At 35.4% G+C, this 22,500-nt stretch overlaps 1 protein-coding gene across 36 annotated transcripts in view; it reads left to right on the top strand.

Moving 5' to 3' along the window:
- LOC101885863 (ankyrin repeat and SAM domain-containing protein 1A) overlaps positions 1-22,500 on the top strand; it is a 134,530-nt gene that overhangs the window by 39,094 nt on the left and 72,936 nt on the right. For all 36 annotated transcript variants that reach the window (XR_012398911.1, XR_012398908.1, XR_012398905.1 and 33 more), the window contains 10 exons: positions 1,306-1,602; positions 3,274-3,349; positions 3,434-3,535; positions 5,409-5,495; positions 5,740-5,915; positions 7,521-7,577; positions 11,458-11,578; positions 12,031-12,074; positions 13,001-13,085; positions 18,645-19,057. Coding sequence is in view for 11 of the 36 variants with exons in the window: in XM_073939597.1 (XP_073795698.1) it covers positions 1,306-1,602; positions 3,274-3,349; positions 3,434-3,535; positions 5,409-5,495; positions 5,740-5,915; positions 7,521-7,577; positions 11,458-11,578; positions 12,031-12,074; positions 13,001-13,085; positions 18,645-19,057 (1,458 nt within the window). In the remaining 25 variants the exon portion in view is untranslated. The remainder of the gene's footprint in view (positions 1-1,305; positions 1,603-3,273; positions 3,350-3,433; positions 3,536-5,408; positions 5,496-5,739; positions 5,916-7,520; positions 7,578-11,457; positions 11,579-12,030; positions 12,075-13,000; positions 13,086-18,644; positions 19,058-22,500) is intronic.

The raw sequence follows: 22,500 nt of genomic DNA, 5'->3' as shown, positions 1-22,500 counted from the left end.
CCCATAATAAAAAATGACCAAATTTTTAACCATAATTCAAAAATTAGTTTTTAATCAATTTATTGTAACCTATCATAATTTTTAATCCATATTTAACCCATAACAAAAATTCTTTTTAATTCATAATAAAATGTTTTAACCTATAATTAAAAAAAGATTTTAACTAATTTTACCCTGTTTATAACCCATTTTAGCCCATTGTAACCCATAAATAATTTTTTTACCTATTTAACCCATGATTAAAAAAATTAACCCATATATAACCCAGTTTTAAAACTATTTTTAACTCACTTTTTTAACCCATCATTAAAAACAGTTTTAACCCATTTTTTAACCCATCAGTTAAAAAATGTGTTTATTGATTGTAATTTTTAATCGTAATTATGTTAATTGTATTTATTTTATTTTACACAAAATTAAAAAAATAGCAAATCATGTTTGTAGATTATCTTTTATGTGTTCCAATTAATTTAATTCACAATTTTATTTACCTGCAGGTCAAAATGAATCTGTGGATATTTAAACAGCAAAACACACACAAAAAAACCCCCAAACTCTTCTACATAAATAGTTATAATAATAATAAAAGAATAAATAAAATAAATTTGAATAAATAAAAGACAGAATCTGCAGACATTTGTAAAGCTAATAATAATAATAATAATAATAATTATTATTATTATTATTATTATTATATTAGATTATTATTATTATTATTATTATTATTATTATTATTATTATTATTAGTTTTACAAATGTCTGCAGATTCTGTCTTTTATTTATTCAAATTTATTTTATTTATTCTTTTATTCATTTATTTAGAAATTTTTATTTATTCATTTATTTTTATTTACATGTTAAAATTGATCTGTGGCCATTTTAGCAGCAGCAAAAATTAAAAAAACTGTTTTTTATTTATTTGTTTATTAATTAATTAAATAATTTATTTATTTATTCATTTATTTAATATTTTCACAAAAGTCTGCAAATTCTCTCTTTTATATATTATAATTGATTATATTTATTCTTTTATTTATTTATTATTTGTTTATTTGTGTTTTCAAAAAATTCTGCACAGTAATAGTAAAGAAAAATCTGCAGATTCTGTCTTTTAAATATTATAATTCATTTTATTTATTATTTTATTTACTTCATATTATATCAGTATATTGTTATTACAGTAATATTATATTATAACAGTATTATTATTATTATTATTATTATGTTTTTTAATAAGATTCTGCACCAAAACAGCTAATAATGTCCTCCTCGTGATTTCTCTTCTCTCTCTCTCTCTCTGTTCAGAATAATGATAACGAGACGGCGCTGCACTGTGCGTCTCAGTACGGACACACAGCGGTGGTGCATCTGCTGCTGGAGGAGCTGACCGACCCCACCATGAGGAACAATAAGTTCGAGACGCCGCTGGATCTGGCGGCGCTGTACGGCCGGCTGGAGGTGGTCAAACTCCTGCTGAGCGCTCACCCGAACCTGCTCAGCTCCAACACCAGAAAACACACACCGCTGCATCTGGCGGCCCGCAACGGACACCTGCCTGTGGTGGAGGTGCTGCTGGCGGCCGGAGTGGACATCAACTACCAGGTCACTAGGCAGAAGTGATAAACTCTAAGCTAACATTTTTGATTTTAATTTCACATGAGCTTTAGTAGTCAGAACAGGTGCTTGTATCTCAGCGTCTCTCACGGAATTAAATGCTCTTTAGCACCTACCTGAGAAACACCTGCTCTTACAGCATCAGTCTCAGTCAGAATCTGCTAACCTGCTGATAAACCTGCTGCAGTGTGAAATGAGCTAGTCTGCTCTCTCTGCAGTGTCCACTGGGTTCAGATACGCCACAGTGATCTCCATTAGTGCCTTTTACTGACCTGAATCACTGTGCAAGACCTGGCAACCTTCACTACTGTAATGTGCTCTTCTATAAGGGTCTGTAAAGTGTTGGGGTCAGTGTGCTTGAGTGAACATTTATTTATTTATGTATTTATTTTTTATTTACTTTATTTATTTATTTATTTACATATTTACCCAATTATTTACTTATTTATTTACTTATTTATGTACCTACCTTTTTATTTACTTAATTGCTTTTTTATTTACTTATTCACTTATTTAATTACTTATTTACTTACCTATTTATTTATTTACTTATTTACTTATTTATTTATTTATTTACTTATTTACTTATTTACTTTATTTATTTACTTATTTACTTATTTACTTTATTTATTTACCTATTTATTTATTTACTTTATTTATTTACATATTTAATCACTTATTTACTTATTTATTTATTTACTTACCTTTTTATTTACTTATTTAATTACTTAATTACTTATTCACTTATTTAATTACTTATTTACGTATTTATTTACTTTATTTATTTACCCATTTAATTACTTTAGTTATTTATTTAACTATTTATTTATTTATTTACTTATTTACCATTTTTTACCTATTTATTTATTTTTGCTTATTTATTTATTTACGTATTTATCTATTTATTTACTTATTTACTTATTTACCTATTTAGTTGCTTATTTATTTACTTATTTATCTATTTACTTATTTACCATTTTTTACCCATTTTTTTTTTGCTTATTTATTTATTTACTTATTTACCTATTTAGTAACTTGTTTAGTTATTTTTTTTACTTATTTACCTATTTAGTTGCTTATTTTTTTATTTACTTATTTACCTATTTAGTTACTTCTTTAGTTATTTATTTACTTATTTATTTACTTATTTGCTTATTTACTTATTTATTTACTTATTTAATTATTTACTTATTTATTTATTCAATTATTTATTTATTTATTTAATTATTTATTCATTTATTTATTTAACACAGCCTTAACACGACCTTAACTATTAGTTGTTTCCAAAACATTCTTTACTCCAATATAATTTATCAATTATATATATATATATATATATTTATTTTTTTATCAGTATATATTTAAGTAATGTAAATTAACAGATTAATAACACTGTAACAACATAATTAAAATGTTTTTGAGTATATACATGCGTACACAAACCTAATATATGTATGTAAATATTAAGTGATTAATGGTTTGACAACAGCTACTGTATATATCACTGTGGGAAATTATTTAGCAGAAATAAACAGTTGATGACTGAACTGTTAAACTGGTAAAAAAAGACAACTAGATTGTAATGTTTTTACATTTTTCTGATGTTCTGTTGTGTTTGTGTATGTCCTGAAGTAAATAAATGTCATTGTTTGTCCACAGACAGAGAAAGGCAGTGCCCTTCATGAAGCAGCTCTGTTCGGAAAGACAGAAGTGGTGCAAAAACTGCTCAAAGCAGGTAAAGAGAGCTGAATAAAAGCAGATTGGGAGTGTTTTGCATGCTGTGATTGTACCCATGATGCAGTGTGTGTCTGTTCCTCAGGTATCGATGTGAATATCGTGGACTGTAAGAATCTGACAGCGCTGGACACTGTTAGAGACATGCCCTCGCAGAAGAGTCGACAGATCGCTGGACTCATACAAGGTTGTAGATATGCTACACGTTATATTTATTATACACGGCTCTGCCCGCTGTCCATTTTTTGGTGATGTTGGGGCTGTTCTTGCCCTATTGATTTTCATTATAAAGATTTTTTTTTGATCGCAAAGCCATGGCAGCAGATAATCCTACATTCTTGGTTTTTGGTGGTCTTCAGTGCGGTGTTTCTGCTTCTGGGGTTTGTGTGGAATCGTGGTGATCTTCCATTATCTGTGTTGAATGAACCACATATCAGCCTTGGCTGAAGACTCTAATGTGTGTGAAAACACACGGAAACAGCTCACTCTTTTTAAACCATAATTAATTATTTTATTTTATTATTTACTAATTTTTAACTCTTAATTTAAAAAGTTTTTAACCCATTTAGCCCATAATTAAAAAAAACAGATTTAACCCATAATTAAAATATGTTTTTATTCCTTTTTTGTAACCCATAATTATTTTAACCCATATTTAACCCAAAACAAAAAATAACCCATCTTAACCCATAATTAAAAAACTAGCCATAATTAAAAAAACAATTAACCAATTTTCAAATCTATAATATAAAAAGTAACCCACTTTAGCCCATTTAAAACACGTAATTAAAAAACTAAAAATTTTAACCTATAATTAAAAAAAATGTTTTTAAACCTTTTTTTGTAACCCATAGTTGTTTCTTAACCCATATTTAACCCATAACAAAAAATAACCCATTTAACCCATAAAAAAATTTAACCCATTTAACCCATAGTTAAAAATAACCCTTAAACAAAAAGCAATTAACTAATATTTAAACCTATAATTAAAAAAATTTAACCCATTTTTAACCCATAAATAAAAAAATAACCCATTATTAAAAAAAATTTTAAACCTATTTTTACCAATTTTTAAACCTATAATATGAAAAGTAACCCGATTTAGCCCATTTATAACCCGTAATTAAAATAAATACCAAAATTATAACCAGTAATTTAAAAAAAATGTTTAATTAACTTTTTGTGACCCATCATTATTTTTAACCCATAATTAACCCAAAACAAGAAACAAATAAGCAGTCTTTAAACTCATAATTAATTTTTTAAACCCATAATTTAAAAAATACATTAGCCAATTTTTAAACCTGCGATTAAAAAAGTATATACATAACCCATTGTAGCTCATTTTAACCCAGAAATATAAAAAGGTTTTAACCCAATTTTAACCCATGATTAAATAAATTAACCCATATGTAACCCATAGTTTTAAAATATTTTAACTCGCTTTTTTAATCCATCATCAGAAAAAGTTTTTGAGCCATTTCTTAACCCATTCTTGACAGCAGATAATCCTGCAGTTTTGGTTTTTGGTGGTTTTTCTTCTTGAGAAAAGGTAAAATGTGTCATTTTTACTGTGATTTCGCTTGGCAGCGCACAAAAGCAAGCAGGATGAGTATTTGCTCTAGTGTATGTGCTGTAAATGCTCATGCTGTCATCTGTGCAGCTTCTGGAGTTTTGTTTGAGGCATTCAGAAAGAGTGCTTTCATTGAAAGCTCCAGTTGACTGCTTGTGTTAAAGGACAAAATTGTATTACAAATAATACATCAATATAGATATATTTACAAGTTGAATACAAGAATTCTTGTTTTCCCAAGAACAATCTATAGTTGTGGATGGACAGCACCGTCAGTGCACTGAGATATCGCATTGAACCCAATCACAAACATTAAAAACTAGTGTCCACACGAGCACTTTATTCCAGGAGTCTGTGAAAATCTTCACCCTGCCAGGGGTTTTGGTTTTCCTGATGCTGTGCTTTCATGTAGACGAACAACCAAACCATGCAGAGCCTGAGATGTTTCCTCCGCAGCTCTTGATCTTGATGCTGTGTGTTTCTGCAGCTCACATGAGCGGCTGTCCTGCAGACTTCAGTCTTCCTCCTCCACCAGTGCCTCCTCCTCAAGACGGACTCAGCCCCAAGAGAAAAGGTCAGCGAAACACAGAAGTTATTAAAAGTTGTTGGAAGATAGATCAGGGTCTCAATGCAATTCAAAAGCATGAATAAATGTGGACAAATGAAGTCTTATGTCAAATTCCTGATTCTCTTATAGTCTCTTATTCTCTTGTTCCTTGTAGTCTTATTCTCCTTCCCCCACTGGCAGATTATTCTACTTGTTTTAAGGAAAAAACTATTTAGCAGGACTTTACAGATTGTGTATATTGTGTGTGCAGGAGAAGCGCAGCAGCAGGCGAGTGAGCCGGTGTCTGCTGTAGCTCAGTCTCCAGTGGAGGAGTCTCCGTATGAAGCTCTGTTTGAGGCTCTGTCCTCCTGCCACTCTCTGGACAGCCTGACCAGCGGGAAATCCTCCGACAGAGACTCCGGACGGCCCGACAGCGACGCCGGCAAGGTGCAGCACACTTTACTTTAATACAATGGGGAACACTAGGGCTGAAAGATGACACTCCTGATGAAGAATCTGTCCATCTCTCATGTGCTGTTGGGTCGCTCTGGGCTGATTCTGAGTCTTCATTTGGCCTCAGCTGTCTCTGACAGCTGAAAGAAACACAGTTTTTCATCGATTAAAGCATTATTTATTAAACAGTGCATGTTAGCAGATTATTCTTGCCTTTTTATAAAACCAATAAATAATCTCACTTAATGAAAGAGCTGAGTTATTATACATAATCACCATAGTTCAGGTAAAAAGTCATTCATTACTAATTACATCATTTAAAATTATATTTAAATTACTTTCCAATTACTTTGTCTGAGAAGTTACTTGCTCATTAAGTAATTTAATCACGCAATAATGCTAAAAATACATAGAAATCTCAACTCTTTAAATTCTTTACATTTTACACTTTTTATATATTTTAAACATTTTTACGTCGTACATTGACAAAATGCTTATTCAATTCTGTTTAATTGTTAGTAAAATCAAATATACCTTAGCTGAAAACTCAGTTGATAGATTCTTTATTCATCCCAAAAGGAAACTTATAAAAATGGATATTTTGTTATGTAAAATATCTGAATAGCAACAACAAAAAGTATAAATATTCACACTATTACTCTGCTTTTCTGAACATACACCATGCATGAACATATTCATTTGTTTCTCAATCATGTGCGATCATCTTGATAAATGTAACCTTTTAAAATTGGAATATAGGATTACAAAATATACCTGTATAACAGAAACTATTGATTTAAACAGGGCTGTGACATTTATTTAAGCAAGTAAAAGTAACTAATGAAATTACCTAAAATGAAGAGTAATCATTTTATTTTTTATTTCTTTTGCAAAAAAAGTAAATTATTTAAATTTAAAAAATTAAAATATTAAAAATATCATTATTTATGAATTAATTATTATTATTATATTTAATTTTATTTAATTTTATGTAATAATTAATACAATTTATTTTATTTTATAGATAATTAAACCCAACATTTACAATGGTTTTTGCAGGGTTTATTTTCTACATTAAAGGTTAACATTACCTAAAAGTTAAAAGCAATCCTTTAGCAAAAAGGTAATTTAATTAATTTAAATAATTATTATTAAATAATTGAAATAAATTCATGTTGTTTTATGATTGATTGTAAAATTTGTAATATTAAAATAATATTCCATTTTATTTATTGTAATTTAATTAATTTAATAAATTCATATTAATAAAATAAAATAATGTATTTGAATTATTATTAATAAAAATATATATTAATATTATATATATATATATTTTTTTTAATTTAATTTAATTTAATTTAATTTAATTTAATTTAATTTAATTTAATTTAATTTAATTTAAAAGTTACTTTGCAGGCTAAATAAACCCAACACTTTTCAGTGGTCTTTGACGTGTTTGTTGCAGTGCAGGTTCCTCCACTAGATGGCGACATTGCAGCAGCATCATCTCAATGTCCACTTGTGGGAAAAGAGCTGCTGTTTCTAAAGTTTCTGCTGAACTGTTGAGTGAATGAGCTGTGTTTGTGTGTTGTCTTCCAGAAAGAGCGTCCTCCAGCTCAGAGTCAGCCGGCTCTAGAAGAGGATCCCAGCTCAGAGGTAAATCTGTTCACACACACACACACACACACACACACACACACACACACACACACACACAGTTTGCTTCACATTTCACCTAAATCAGCTTACGTCTGGAATTATTCATGAATACCTCGAGGAGAAGAGGTCAGTGTTTCCTCATCTGTGGATCACGCGGCTCAGTTTATTCAACAGGATGGTGTTTTCAGTGAAAGGTTTGACTCTTGAGTTCTGCTGGTGGACTTGAGTTTTGTTCTGATATGCAAAATATAGTGAAGTCTTGGGGTAAAACCATGGTGTTTAAGGTATTTAATGAATATGTGTGAATATGCCGTAGTGTATGAGTGTGTGTGTAAAAATGAGTGTGTATGGGTGTTTCCCAGTACTGGGTTGCAGCTGGAAGGGCATCCACTGAGTAAAACATATGCTGGATAAGTTGGTGGTTCATTCCTCTGTGGCGACCCCTGATTATTGAGGGGACTATGCTGAAAAGAAATGTAGTGAAGAAGATTGTGTTTGCAGCGGTAGTTTCAGTTTAGTTTGACTGAGGTAACCTTGTTGCACAGACAGCGTGGAGAGCAGAGTATTGCGTATTGCGGCGGTGAATCTGTCTTTCCTCTCACTGACTTCTGTTTCCGCACGTCTGCACAAATCAAACAGCGTCCTCATCAATATTAATGCTCTGCAACACACACCGCAAACACACACACACACACACACCGTCTGTCTGACAGAACTAAACTAACACACTGCAGCAGCGTCAACACTTCACCGTCTGTTTTAGCAAACGCTCAAGATGCAGATCAGAGCCTTCTACTCTCTAATAATACAAACCCGTCAAATTTCAGTGTATTTATACTGTTAAAAGCATACATTATCAGAAATATTTACTGTAAACCACCATATATCATTCACTAGTTCATAGTGTTGATACAGCAGTGTTTCTACACACTAACATCTACACATCACTGCTCTATTAACAGACTGAAACACATCTATAAGCCAGTGTGGATGAGGACACCATATAATAAAGCACTGAATATCACTTTGCCCATATGCTGAGAAACAAGATACATATATACAGGGCGACGCAGTGGCGCAGTAGGTAGTGCTGTCGCCTCACAGCAAGAAGGTTGCTGGGTTGCTGGTTGGAGCCTCGGCTCAGTTGGTGTTTCTGTGTGGAGTTTGCATGTTCTCCCTGCATTCGCGTGGGTTTCCTCCGGGTGCTCCGGTTTCCCACACAGTCCAAAGACATGCGGTACAGGTGAATTGGGCAGGCTTTACTCTTTTATTCTTTACTTTACTCTTTACTTTACTCTTTACTTTACTCCTTTACTTTACTCTTTACTCCTTTACTCTTTACTTTACTCTTTACTCCTTTACTTTACTCCTTTACTCTTTTACTCTTTACTTTACTCTTTACTTTACTCCTTTACTCTTTACTTTACTCCTTTACTCCTTTACTTTACTCCTTTACTCTTTTACTCTTTACTTTACTCTTTACTTTACTCCTTTACTCTTTACTTTACTCCTTTACTCCTTTACTCTTTACTTTACTCCTTTACTTTACTCTTTACTTTACTCCTTTACTCTTTTACTCTTTTCTTTACTCCTTTACTCTTTTACTCTTTACTTTACTCTTTACTTTACTCCTTTACTCCGTTACTCTTTACTTTACTCCTTTACTCTTTACTTTACTCCTTTACTCCTTTACTCTTTACTTTACTCCTTTACTTTACTCTTTACTTTACTACTCTACTCTTTACTTTACTCCTTTACTCCTTTACTCTTTACTTTACTCCTTTACTCTTTACTTTACTCTTTACTTTACTCCTTTACTCTTTACTTTACTCTTTACTTTACTCTTTTACTCTTTACTTTACTCCTTTACTCTTTACTTTACTCTTTACTTTACTCCTTTACTCTTTACTTTACTCCTTTACTCCTTTACTCTTTACTTTACTCCTTTACTTTACTCTTTACTTTACTCTTTACTCCTTTACTCTTTACTTTACTCCTTTACTCTTTTACTCTTTACTTTACTCTTTACTTTACTCCTTTACTCTTTACTTTGCTCCTTTACTCTTTTACTCTTTACTTTACTCTTTACTTTACTCCTTTACTCCGTTACTCTTTACTTTACTCCTTTACTCTTTTCTTTACTCTTTACTTTACTCCTTTACTCTTTACTTTACTTCTTTACTTTACTCTTTACTTTACTCCTTTACTTTACTCTTTACTTTACTCCTTTACTCTTTACTTTACTCCTTTACTTTACTCTTTACTTTACTCCTTTACTCCTTTACTCTTTACTTTACTCCTTTACTCCTTTACTCTTTACTTTACTCCTTTACTTTACTCCTTTACTTTACTCTTTACTTTACTCTTTACTTTATTTCTTTACTTTACTCTTTTACTTTACTTTTTACTTTACTCCTTTACTCTTTACTTTACTCTTTACTTTATTCCTTTACTCCTTTACTCTTTACTTTACTCCTTTACTTTACTCTTTACTTTACTCCTTTACTTTACTCTTTACTTTACTCCTTTACTCCTTTACTCTTTACTTTACTCCTTTACTCTTTACTTTACTCCTTTACTTTACTCCTTTACTTTACTCTTTACTTTATTTCTTTACTTTACTCTTTTACTTTACTTTTTACTTTACTCATTTACTCTTTACTTTACTCTTTACTTTATTCCTTTACTCCTTTACTCTTTACTTTACTCCTTTACTTTACTCTTTACTTTACTCCTTTACTTTACTCCTTTACTCCTTTACTCTTTACTTTACTCTTTACTTTACTCCTTTACTTTACTCCTGTACTCCTTTACTCTTTACTTTACTCTTTACTTTACTCCTTTACTTTACTCCTTTACTCCTTTACTCTTTACTTTACTCTTTACTTTACTCCTTTACTTTACTCCTTTACTCCTTTACTCTTTACTTTACTCTTTACTTTACTCCTTTACTTTACTCCTGTACTCCTTACTTTACTCCTTTACTTTACTCTTTACTTTACTCTTTACTTTACTCTTTTACTCTTTACTTTACTCTTTACTTTACTCTTTTACTCTTTACTTTACTCTTTACTTTACTCTTTTACTCTTTACTTTACTCTTTTACTCTTCACTTTACTCTTTTACTCTTTACTTTACTCTTTACTTTACTCTTTACTTTACTCCTTTACTCTTTTACTCTTTACTTTACTCTTTACTTTACTCCTTTACTCCTTAACTTTACTCATTACTTTACTCCTTTACACTAAAGTAAAGTAGATGTTTTAAAGAATGCTGAAAATGGGTAACCATTGACTTTCATAGAAGGAAAAATAAATACTATGAAGTTATGGAAGTGACCGGTCTTCAGCATCCATCAAAATATCTTCTTTTGTCCTGAACAGAGGAAAAAGCTCATGAAGGTTTGAGTCAAGGGAGAGTAAATGACGACAGATTTCTTGGTTGAACTAGGTGCTGTGAAGTGCTCTGAAATGTGCATTATTATTAGATGTTTGACGTAAGAGGGCGGGGCATACAGTAGCTCCTTCTTTTCAAAAGCAACCAATAGCGATTAAATTTTCCTGAAGCTCTGCCAGTGAGAGTGTTTGAGCTCAAGCGCATCAAATGAACAGCCAATGAGAAGAAGGGGGCGGGGCATGTCAGACACTAGAGAGCGTTTGATTGGTCAGAAGATCTGATGTGAAACTGAAGTATGAAGAAACCATTGATGCATTTAGGCAGAAGAGACAAACTGCAAACTTTACATCAGGTTTAAGTCTTTTAGATGTGAGTTTTGTCACTGTCTTGGATTATAGATGATAATGATTCTGATACTGACACCTAGAAAACTGTGTTTTAGTTTGACAGAATCTTTAATATCTCTCTCTGTCTCCTGTAGGCGATTTACACTAACAGCAGTGTGGATGAGCGAATCGAGCCTCTGGAGGAGGAAGATCACACATACGAGCTGTTGGTCACTGCACAGACCAAAACTCCCAACAACACACACAGCAGAACTGGTACGCACAGGCTTTCTGTTCACTAATAGAGGTTTGCATGAGGGCTGCACAGCTCCCGCTTCCCCCACAGTCCAAACACATGCACTACAGGTCAGTTGGGTAGGCTAAATCGTCTGTAGTGTATGAGTGTGAATGAGTGTGTTTGGGTGTTTCCCAGTGCTGGGTTGCAGCTGGAAGGACATCCGCTGCGTAAAACATATGCTGGAAAAGTTGGCGGTTCATTCCTCTGTGGCGACTGAGCTGAAAAAGAAAATGAGTGATGAGGGCTGCACAGGGTATGTTTCAGCATCAGTACAGTAGTGTGATCACTGGCTGTAGTCACATCACAGGATATGCACTGGTAAATCTGCTTTATAAATGATCATGTGCATGTGTTTTCGAGATCTGTTCCTGTGTGAGGATTGTACCATATGTAACTTTAATTATGTTGAATAACTGAGTCTCTGCTGCAGATGTGGATGTCTCTGCAAAGTCTTCCAACAGTGTCCTACCTCAGGTGAGCAGATTCATTTCTAGCTGTGATTGAAAACCTCACTGTCTTATAAAGCGACACCCTGACTGATATGAACCCATGCTGAACTGTACTGTATATATACTGTATGTGAGGGACTCAAAACACTGACATTATTCATTTGAAGACTGATTTATTCACCCTCCTGTATGTCCAATTTCTGTTTAACGGAGAGAAGATTCCTAATCATACCAGTGTTAATAACTCATCTCTAATAGCTGATGTGTTTCCTCTTCATCATGATGACAGCACATAATATTAGACTAGATATTCTTCAAGACACTAGTGTTCAGCTTACAGTGACATGTAAAGGCTTCACTAGGGTAATTAGGGTAAAGTTAGGGTAATTAGGCAAGTCATTGTATAACAGTGGTTTGTTCTGGAGACAATCCAACACTAATATTGCTGAAGGGGTGAATAATATTGAGCTTAACATGACTTTAACACTATTAAACACTGCTTTTATTCTAGCCCAAATAAAACTAATCAGACTTTCTCCAGAAGAACAAACATTAGAGGAAACACTGAGAACAACTCCTCAATCTGTTCATCATCATTTGGGGAATATTTCACAAAATTCACTGCAGGGCGAATAACTCTGACTTATATATTCTATATAATGATGTAAATATGTAAACACAGGCTTTTGTTTTGGATGCAGTTCATCGCGGTCAGTTTTAATTTCTCTGGATCTTCAACAATGCTGATGGTGTTGATCATTCTTGGCTATTTAGCACCGACTCACATCTGTCACGCTATCTGAACACTATCTAGTGTGCACTGGACGCTTCATTGTCGTCAGTGTCTGATATAGCTATGTGTGTGTGTGTGTTTGAGCATCTGAGAAAGCAGGACATTCCTGAGTGTGTGAATATGCTGCTGTTATTTATATATTGGTGTTGTTTTTGCAGCGAAAGACCGCCGCACACATCGACCTGCGACCTCCAGGGTCCGACACGCACACACTGCAGCCACCCGCACCTGCGTTCAGCTCCGGTAAGAGAGAGTGAGAGTGAGAGTGAGAGTGAGAATGAGAGTGAGAGAGTGTGTGTGTGTGTGTGTGTGTGTGTGTGTGTGTGTGTGTGTGTGTGTGTGTGTGTGTGTGTGTGTGTGTGTGTGAGAGTAAATGTAGTCCCACAGATAAATAAGAAGGATTAATATCGTCGTCCATTGAATAATATACATGCACAGGCTCTAGTGTGAGCGCAGGTTAATGTGTGTGTGGGGATGTGTGTTTACAGAACGGGGTTTAAGAAAGTACAATATTCTACATTAGTTTAATGTCATTTCTACAGAAGCTGTACTGGCTGTTTCTGAAATTGATGACGTTTGTATGTGAAAACTTAGTCTTGGTCTTACAGAACTCTTCCTTTACTCCGAGAGAACGGCTTGCTCAGTATACTTCATTTAATATACTTCACTTGATATACTTCTTTCTTAGTGTAATTTATTTGCTCACTCCCCAAAACTGAGCAGTTGTTTCTATTAGTGTTGTGTTTGACTGATAGGGTTAGGGTCATAACATATACGTTATGTTGCGTTCACATTTACCAGTCACTCACTGAAATGTAGTATTTGCTTGTTTGGTCACATCGGCAAACACACTCTACATTTTAGCAAGTAACTGTAAGGTTTCTTCAGAAATTCTAGTCTTTTTTTAATGTATTTGTTCCACACAGTGTTGTTTTACTTTTTTAATGTTCTCCAATAAATTTAAAATAAAAACGACCAATTAAAGAGTTGTTTGCCTTAAACATATGAATTTCTCTTTAAGTTTAAAGGATCTCTCATCAAATGTAAAAGTAATTTTTTATATACTTTATAAGATATTAAACATTTACATTTTCTTAACAAGCTATTCTGCTGTAAATTTAATATGAAATAAAAAATAAAACAATAAATAAAATGAATAAAGAAATAATAATAAGTATAACAGTTGAGAGAGAATTAAATTAATCTAAAAATTAAAATGTGTAAAATAAAAATAAAATAAAATAATGAATAAAATAAATAAATAATACTTGATAATAATAATAACAACAGTTGAGAGAGATTTAAATTCAATTAAATTACATTTACTTAAGTAAAATTAAATGAAATAAAAAAATAAAAAATAATAAAATAAATAAACATAAATAAAAAATAAGAAATAATAATGTTGAGAGAAAATAAAATAAAATAAAAAATAAATAAAATGAAAATTAAGAATCAATTAAATAAAAATAAATAATAATGTTAAGAGAGAATTAAATTAAATAAAATAAAATAATATAAAATAAAAAAGAAAAGAAAAGAATGAATAAAATAATTATAATATTAATAACACATTTAAAATAAATAACAATAACAATAAAATTATAATAATTATTATTAATAATAAAAAATGATAATAATAATAATAATAATAATTATAATAACAATAATACAATTATAAATAATAAAAATAAATAATAAATAATGATAACAATAATACTATTATTATGTGGAAAATTTGTTAGTCACTTGTTAATATTCTGTTTGTTTGCTAAACTTGCAAATTTAGCAAAACATCTTGTAAAAATGTATTAAGCTTTAGATTTACTCTTACTCGGTTAAACCCTTTTGCTCCCATGACACTCAAACTTTATATCGAAAATCAAACTTTTACTATAACTTTACTAATTTAGAGTTCAATAAATAAACAAACAAATAAACAAATGGATGAATGAATGGATAAAACCACCACTGAAGTACCAAAACATATTGCCCAAATACTCAGTTTTCTATCATCTGTCATCTGTAAACAATCTATCATGCATTCATGCCGCAAGTAGTTTGTCCAGATTTGTTTCTGATCATCGCTCAGAAACTCTTGCCCAGTTTAGCACAATGTTTACTCAGTGTAACACGACTCGAGCGCTCCAAAAGTGAAAACCCATTCCTGTCTGCCTACTCTACAGCTGAAGCCTGTGAAGAAGTCGTAAGAGCAGACCTTTATTTCAACTATTATTGAGTTTATAGCATGCAGGAATGTCCTTGCTTTAATGTACATTTGCATGTTCATCATATCAGCAGTAAGTGTGCTGAACGCTGATATTGAAGATCTACAGTCTCCTCATCTTCAAAACAAACAGCAGAGCGTCTATCAGAACATACGGGCTCATATTCATGAGAATCTCTCTTCATTCTGACTCTTTATTTCTGAAAACAACACTGTATTTACTGTTTATGCTTCTTTAAATAAGAACTTGTAGATATGTGGACTAGAAACAAGACAAAAACTCCAGTAGGAAAAGTCTGTTTTGAAGTGTAAAATAAAGATATTACAGTATTGTTTAGAGTGTGATATAAAGTATAACATTACTAAAAATAACATATTTTCAAGCACCTGTCAGTTACACTGCAGGAGATCGGCATCCAGACACACACACACACACACACACACACACACACACACACACACACACACACGCGTGCGCTCATGTTTCTGATGTCTGGCCCACAGCAGGAGTGATGTGTTGACGTATTGAAGACTTGAGGAAAGGTCTGACTGTAGTGTTTTGAAGACGAACGCTTCATCCTAAGTGCAAACTCATGTTGTGTGTGTGTGTGTGTGTGTGTGTGTGTGTGTGTGTGTGTTTTAGACGAGCTTCTCTCTCTCTTTAATAAACACTGTTAGACCGCAGCAGCTGATGGTGAACTTTGACCCTGTTGGCTCAGAGTGGTCTGGATGGCATTACTTCAGTTCATCAGATGTGTAGTGTATAAGAGCTGCGGGCAGCTTGCGGTTATGCTCGAGATGAGTAAATGACTGAATCTCAAATATTTGATTTATTTTTCATTTTCAGTCAAGTGTTGTCGCCTCGTAACCTCCGTTAAACGAACAGTAAAGGCTGGTGTAGGTAGTTAGTCTAGCCGTGTAAAACCTGACCACTGCGGTCTCAGCAGGTGTAGTGTCATGTAGACTTGTGTTCTGATCTCTGCTCTGACTGAAGCAGCAGGCGTGTGTGGCTGCTGGAATCAGACGTGTTGTGAAAGTAAACTCAGACTGGAGAACTGCTGTCAGTGTGTGCTGTTAACTCTGAGCTCTTGGCTTGGGGTGGAGGCTGACTTCATCTCCTCCAGAGGCTCTTGTTGATTTAAACTGATGTCATTGGTTGGGTTTTGGGTCGAACGCAAACACAGAGTGAAGTCCCGAGCTGCCCGTGTGTTTTTGGGTGGGTCCCCTATATATGAGGAAAGCGATTGGACTCATGGATCTGTTTCTTCATGTCCCTCCAGCAAATACGCAACGGAGTGTCTGGAGTATTCATTTCCTGTGACCCGTGATAACGAGATATTCACCTCACAGGAGGAAGGTATAGCATAAAGCTGTAAAGAGTGTACACTACACAAACTCAGCCTGGAGAGCTCAGTTCTCCACCGGTCATGTCTTTAGGCATCACTTCACTCACACATAAAAGCCCTGCTATTAATCACTGAGCCTCGTGTCAATCCAAACTCCTGAGACCTTCGTTCATCTTCAGAACACAGATTAAGATGTTTTAGATGAAGCTCTCATCCTTCATAGGTCAGAGATATCTGAGGTATGCAGCATGTGTTTGCTGACTGCTGACTGTATTTGGATATTTGTGTGTACTGTAGTCAACATGTTCAGAACCAAAAATGGTCTAAACTGCAGATATTATCACTGCTTTGAGCTGAATACATGTTTAATCTGTATATCCAGCATTTTGCATTCTGACAAGCACTATAGCATGGCTGCTGTAGTCTCGGGTGAGGCTGGCTTTGACTTTGCTGTTGTCCCACATGCAGAGTAAGTTTATGATAAACTCTGATAAACTTCTTTTACAGAGTTTAAACGAGAACAGGCTCACGGCGTGCCCGTTTCCACCTACTGTACTCTTATTATTTGACGATGCTTGGGTATTCTCAGATTGTCTTTTCAGGGCACCTTTAATTCATCTCGCTGTCTTCCTTCATGTTAAATATAAATAAACAGTGTGTCGTCAGGTTAACAGCTCTCGACTGCCATCATGTTTATTGATTTGGTTCGCATGATTCATGTTATGTGCTTCTGTACTTTAATTAACAGAATTAACGTGTGTGTGTGTGTGTGTGCGCGCGTGCGTGTGTGATTGTGCGTGCGCGCGTGCATGCATGCATGCGTGCGTGTGCGTGTGTGTGTGCGTTTGTGTGTGCGTGTGTGTGCGTGTGTGTGCGTGTGTGTGTGTGTGTGCGTGTGTGTGTGTGCATGTGTGTGTGTGCGTGTGTGTGCGTGTGTGCGTGCGTGCGTGCGTGTGTGCGTGCGTGTGTGTGTGTGTGTGCGTGCGTGCGTGCGTGCGTTCGTGCGTTCGTGCGTTCGTGCGTTCGTGCGTGCGTGCGTGCGTGCGTGCGTGCGCGTGCGCGTGCGTGCGCGTGCGTGTGCGTGTGCGTGCGTGCGTGTGCGTGTGCGTGCGCGTGCGTGTGCGTGTGCGTGTGCGTGCGTGCGTGTGTGTGTGTGTGTGTGTGTGAGAGAGCACTTTTTTTGCTTTTCTTTTCTCATGTTTGCTTTTTTCTTTTCTTTTTTCTTTTCTTTTCTTTTCTTTTTTTCTTGTTTTTTTCTCTTTCTTTTTCTTGTTTTTTCTGTTTTCTTGTTCTTTCTCTTGTTCTTTATTTTTTCTCTTTCTTTCTCTTTCTTTTTTCTCATTCCTACTTTTGTCTCTTTTTATTTCTCTTGCTCTTTCCTTCATTGATTATTTATTTTTTCTCTTTCTCTCGTTCCTTTTCCTTCTTCTCATTGTTTCTCGTTTTCTTTCTCATTTTTCTTCTTTTTCTTGTTCTTTTTCTCTTTCATTCTTTCGTTTGTTGTTCTTTCCTCTTTTCACTTTCTCTCATTTTTTCTTTCTTTTTTCTCTTTCTTTTTCTTGTTCTTACCTTTTCTCGTTCTTTATTTTCTTGATCTTTTTCTCTCATTCTTTTTTTTGTCTTGTTCTTTCCTTTTCTCACTTTCTGTCATTCTTTTTTTCTTTTTCTCTTTTTTCTCTTGTTCTTTCCTTTTTCACTTTCTCTCGTTTATTCTCTATTTTTTCTCATTATTTTTCTTTTCTCTTTTTTTCTCGTTCTTTCTTTCTTTTTTGTTTTTTCTTTTTTTTCATTCGTTCTTTATTCTTTCTCTTCTTTATTCTTTCTTTCTTGTTCTTCATCCCTCGTTCATTATTTCTCTTGTTCTTTCTCTGTCTCTCTCTCTCTCCTTGTCTCTATCTGTCTATCTGTCTGTCTTTTTTCTTTTCTCTGAGTTTTCTTTATTTCTCTCATTTCTTTATTCTTTCTTTCTTTTATTTTGTTCACTTTCTAACTTTCCATTTCTCTCTCCCCCTCTCCCTCCCTCTCTCCCTCTCTCTGCATTTCTGTGATTGTCCCTCCCTTCTTTCCCTCTCTCCAAAACAAACCCAGATCTGTTTCAGACACACAGTGGACAGTAGTGGAGTGTAGGCGGTTTCATGTTATCTGGACTCCAGATACAGTCCGTCTCTAACTCTAACTCTCTCTCTCTCTCTCTCTCTCTCTCTCTCTCTCTCTCTCTCTCTCTCTCAGACATTAGCTCTGGCGTTCCTGAGCAGTTCACTGGTCTCCTTCACGGCTCCTCGCCGGTTCTGGACTGTCGGGAAATTTCCGGTGAGGTTCCGGTTTCCGAGACTCTTCCCAAATCGGCGCTGATCATGGAAGCCCTCCTGCAGGACACCGACCCCAAAGCCATCTACGCCACGGTGCACAAAGAGCCCAGGGATTCGCCCAAACGCAGCTCTCCTGCGGTGACCAGGAGGAAGCCTCCGCCGCGGGATCTCCAGCTAGCACGCAGCCTTTCCAAATCCGACTCTGACCTGCTGGTGTCGCCGCCGGGGGAAGAAGACGTGGGATTGGTTGGACGGAGCGAGTCAGTGTCAAACTGCAGCATGAGTAAGAGAAGGCTGGAAAAATCCCCTTCCTTCACTTCAGAATGGGACGAGGTAAGAGCTCCCCCTTGTGGACTGGATGTATTGTCTGTTTTAGAGTTCACGTAAACGTGTTTGGATTAATGCACGGCAAAAAAAAAAAAGTTTTTGTGAAGTTTCTTAATTCAAAATATCTGAAATATGGTGCTGTTTTCAGAGATGACATGTTGAAAATATGTGGGATGAGCTCCCCCTGGTGGTCTGGATGTAATGTCTGTCTTATAGTCAACACATGTTTGGATTCATGCAGGCAGAGAAATGAGTTTCTGTCTTGTTTTTAATCCAAATATCTGACATTTTATTAAATCCAGAAGCATTTTCTGGACAACCAACACATATTGTTTTGCTTTCTGAAATAATGAGTCAAAATGTGGTGAGTTTTTCTTTAACACAAGCTAAATAAGCTGCCAGTGGTGTTAGTAAAACAATGTTGTTTAGGAATTGAAGGTTATTTTGCTTATTTTAAGGAAAAATTCATTCAAAACTCCCTGAAAACAGGACAATGTTTTGAGCTTGTCTAGAAAATGCTTCTTGAATGAAGAGTTTTTCGATATTTGGACTAGAAACAAGACTAAATCTATAATAAGTAAGTATTTAGATTTATGTATGGCAAACTCTTGAGACTTTCTGAAGCTGTGATGTCCTCCACAGAGTCTGTTAGTCATGGCACTGATGATGGTTAGTAGCTGGAGTAAATACTGATGAGACGCAGGGAATGAATGGTAAATGGTGACCTTTTCAGTCTGTCATTTCTGTTTGCGCAGTGACTTGAGGAAAAACACGTCAATGCAGAACTATAAGGCATCCGCTTTTCTGCTTTAAGAGCTGGTGAGGAATTGAGGGAGTTGGGAAGTCTCAGTCAGTCTGTGTAGACGACAGTGTTCAGCATTTCTGAGGGTGGTAAAGGAATGATTTGGGCTTGATAATCGCAGTGATTTGGATCCTATTTTAACATCAGTGAATTGATAAATGTCCTGCACTCCGCACACTACACACACTTCTGTTCAGACAGCTTACACAAGAGGATCTTCATCATGGCTGCCCTTTAATGCTTATAAGTGTGTATAATTTGAAGGCCAGAGCATTGTCCTGAATCAGCAGAAGAATGTAAACACGTCTCCGTCCTGTGATCTGCATATGCTCATACTGTCAGACGGTAAACACCAGAGCCTCATGCTGCTCTTCCTGATACGAGATGCATGAAAAGCCTCATCAACACTGTACAAATGATCTTTTAATGTAGGAATGAAAGAGACGCTTCACCCAAACATGACAGCTCGAGTATGCACTATTAACGATACGGCATTTTTTACACCCTGACTTTTCCAAACCGTGGTAAACCTTTAAGCTGGTTATGGATGTCTAGAGATGTGTGTAATGCAGTGACGAGCTGGACACTGGACACACTCGAGCTGCAGGGTTTCCATCACATCTGCTCTTACACTGTTACAGCAGACGCTCTGAAGTAAACCAACACTGTTGCCAAACACACTCCAAACAGCTGACACACACACACACACACACACACACACACACACACACACACACACACACACACACACACATACACTGCATGTTTGCTTTAGCTGTGAGGGCAGATACTATAGACTTAAAAAGAGCATCTCTCTGAGCTGAGTTGATGTATTTCGCGCAGCTGCATGGTGAGGTTGAGTTTGTGAAATGTTTTCCGCTGTGGTCAGCCTTCAGCGAGCTCTTTGCCTCTCACTACAGTTTGGGCACTGATTCTGTTTGATTCTGTTTAGTATGGATCGTGTGTAAATTGGGACTCAGCTTATGTCTTTATGTTGACCTTATCACCATGGCGATGACCTTCTCCAGCGGGTCAGGACACCAGTGTTGTTCTCGGTCAGTATTGTGTGGTGTAGCCTCAGCACCTGCTGATAAGAACACTGCTGCTTGTGTGTGTGTGTGTGTGTGTGTGTGTGTGTGTGTGTGTGTGTGTGTGTGTGGTATTTTTCCACTGTGTTGTGTTTGGATAAAACACACTCTGTCTGTGACTCTCTGACTCTGTGTTCAGGTTTATTACTGTCTTCTGCCCTCTGCTGGAGAGATCACTCTATCCATCCGTCCATCCATCTATAGTATCCGTCCGTCTGTCTGTCTGTCATCTATAGTATCCGTCCGTCCATCCCTCAATTTAATTCTATATTTGCTTTATTGTCATGACAAATGTTAAAGTGTATAACCAAAGCATTTATGAAGTTTACATATATAAGCTCATGCATATCTATGGTATATTGAAAACATAGTAAACACAGTAAATAGTAGTAAAAAATCATAATAATAAAATAAAAATGTAATTAAAATACAAATTAAAATAATAATAAATCTGAATAATCAATATGGATGAATAATAATATTCAGTTTATTTACAATAATTCATTTATAATACACGTCTCTCTGTCTAGATATCTATCCTCTCCCTCTCTCTCTCTCTCTCGCTCTCTCTCTCTCTCTCTGTCTGTCTATCTGCCATCTGTCTGCTTCTTTCACAGTCTGTGTGTGAGTGTGTGTGTGTGTGTGAGTGTGTGTGTGTGAGTGTGTGTGTGTGAGTGTGTGTGTGTATGTGTGTGTGTGCTTTATGAACTCATGTTGGTGATGGAGCAGAAGTGTTGTGTTGTGTTGACAGTAATTGATTGTTTTCCTGCAGCAATTGAAGGACATGAAGCTGAAAGACTCAGAGTGTGTGTGTGTGTGTGTGTGTGTGTGTTCATGTATCTGTCTGTCTGTATGTTTGTGGATGTGTGTCTGTGTGTGAATTTCTGTCTGTCTGTGCATATATATGTGTGTGTGTGTGTGTGTGTGTGTGTGTGTGTGTGTGTGTTTCTCTGTATGAGTATGTGTGTGTGTGTGTGTGTGTCTGTGTGTACTCATTTTTCTCTGTGTGTCTGTCTGTACATATACATGCATGTGTGTGCATCTGTGTCTGTGTGTCTGTCTGTCTGTGTGTGTGTATCTGTCTGTATCTGTGAATGAGTCTGTCTCTGTCTGTGCTTGTGCTTGTGCTTGTGCGTGTGCGCGCGCGCGTGCGTGTGTGTGTGTGTGCGCGCGCGTGTTCTGCTGTCTCTATGTCCAAACAGCAGTGTGTCGGTCATTGGTTTGTGTCTGTTCCTCTAGTGGTCACGGCTCGCTGCCCCGGGACACTGAGTGACAGCGAGTGGGTGCAGGAACGTGTGTGTGTGTGTGTGTGTGTATCTTCACAGTCTCACACTCATTTTTTATACAAAGGCGATTTTGACTTGCATGAGTGTGTGTGTGTGTGTGTGTGTGTGTGTGTGTGTGTGTGTGTGTGTGTGTGTGTGTGTGTGTGTGTGCGCGCGTGCGGGGGGTTGTGAAGGCAGAGGCGTGTCTTAGGATTAGACTTTAGGAAGACACTGAGGAGAGTGGAGTTGCAGTGCGCCTGAGGGAGATAAACTGCGTGCGAGTGTGTGTGTGTG

This window comes from Danio rerio, chromosome 23, assembly GCF_049306965.1.
Source record: "Danio rerio strain Tuebingen ecotype United States chromosome 23, GRCz12tu, whole genome shotgun sequence".
NCBI lineage: Eukaryota > Metazoa > Chordata > Actinopteri > Cypriniformes > Danionidae > Danio > Danio rerio.
This window is presented reverse-complemented; position numbering and strand designations above follow the sequence as displayed.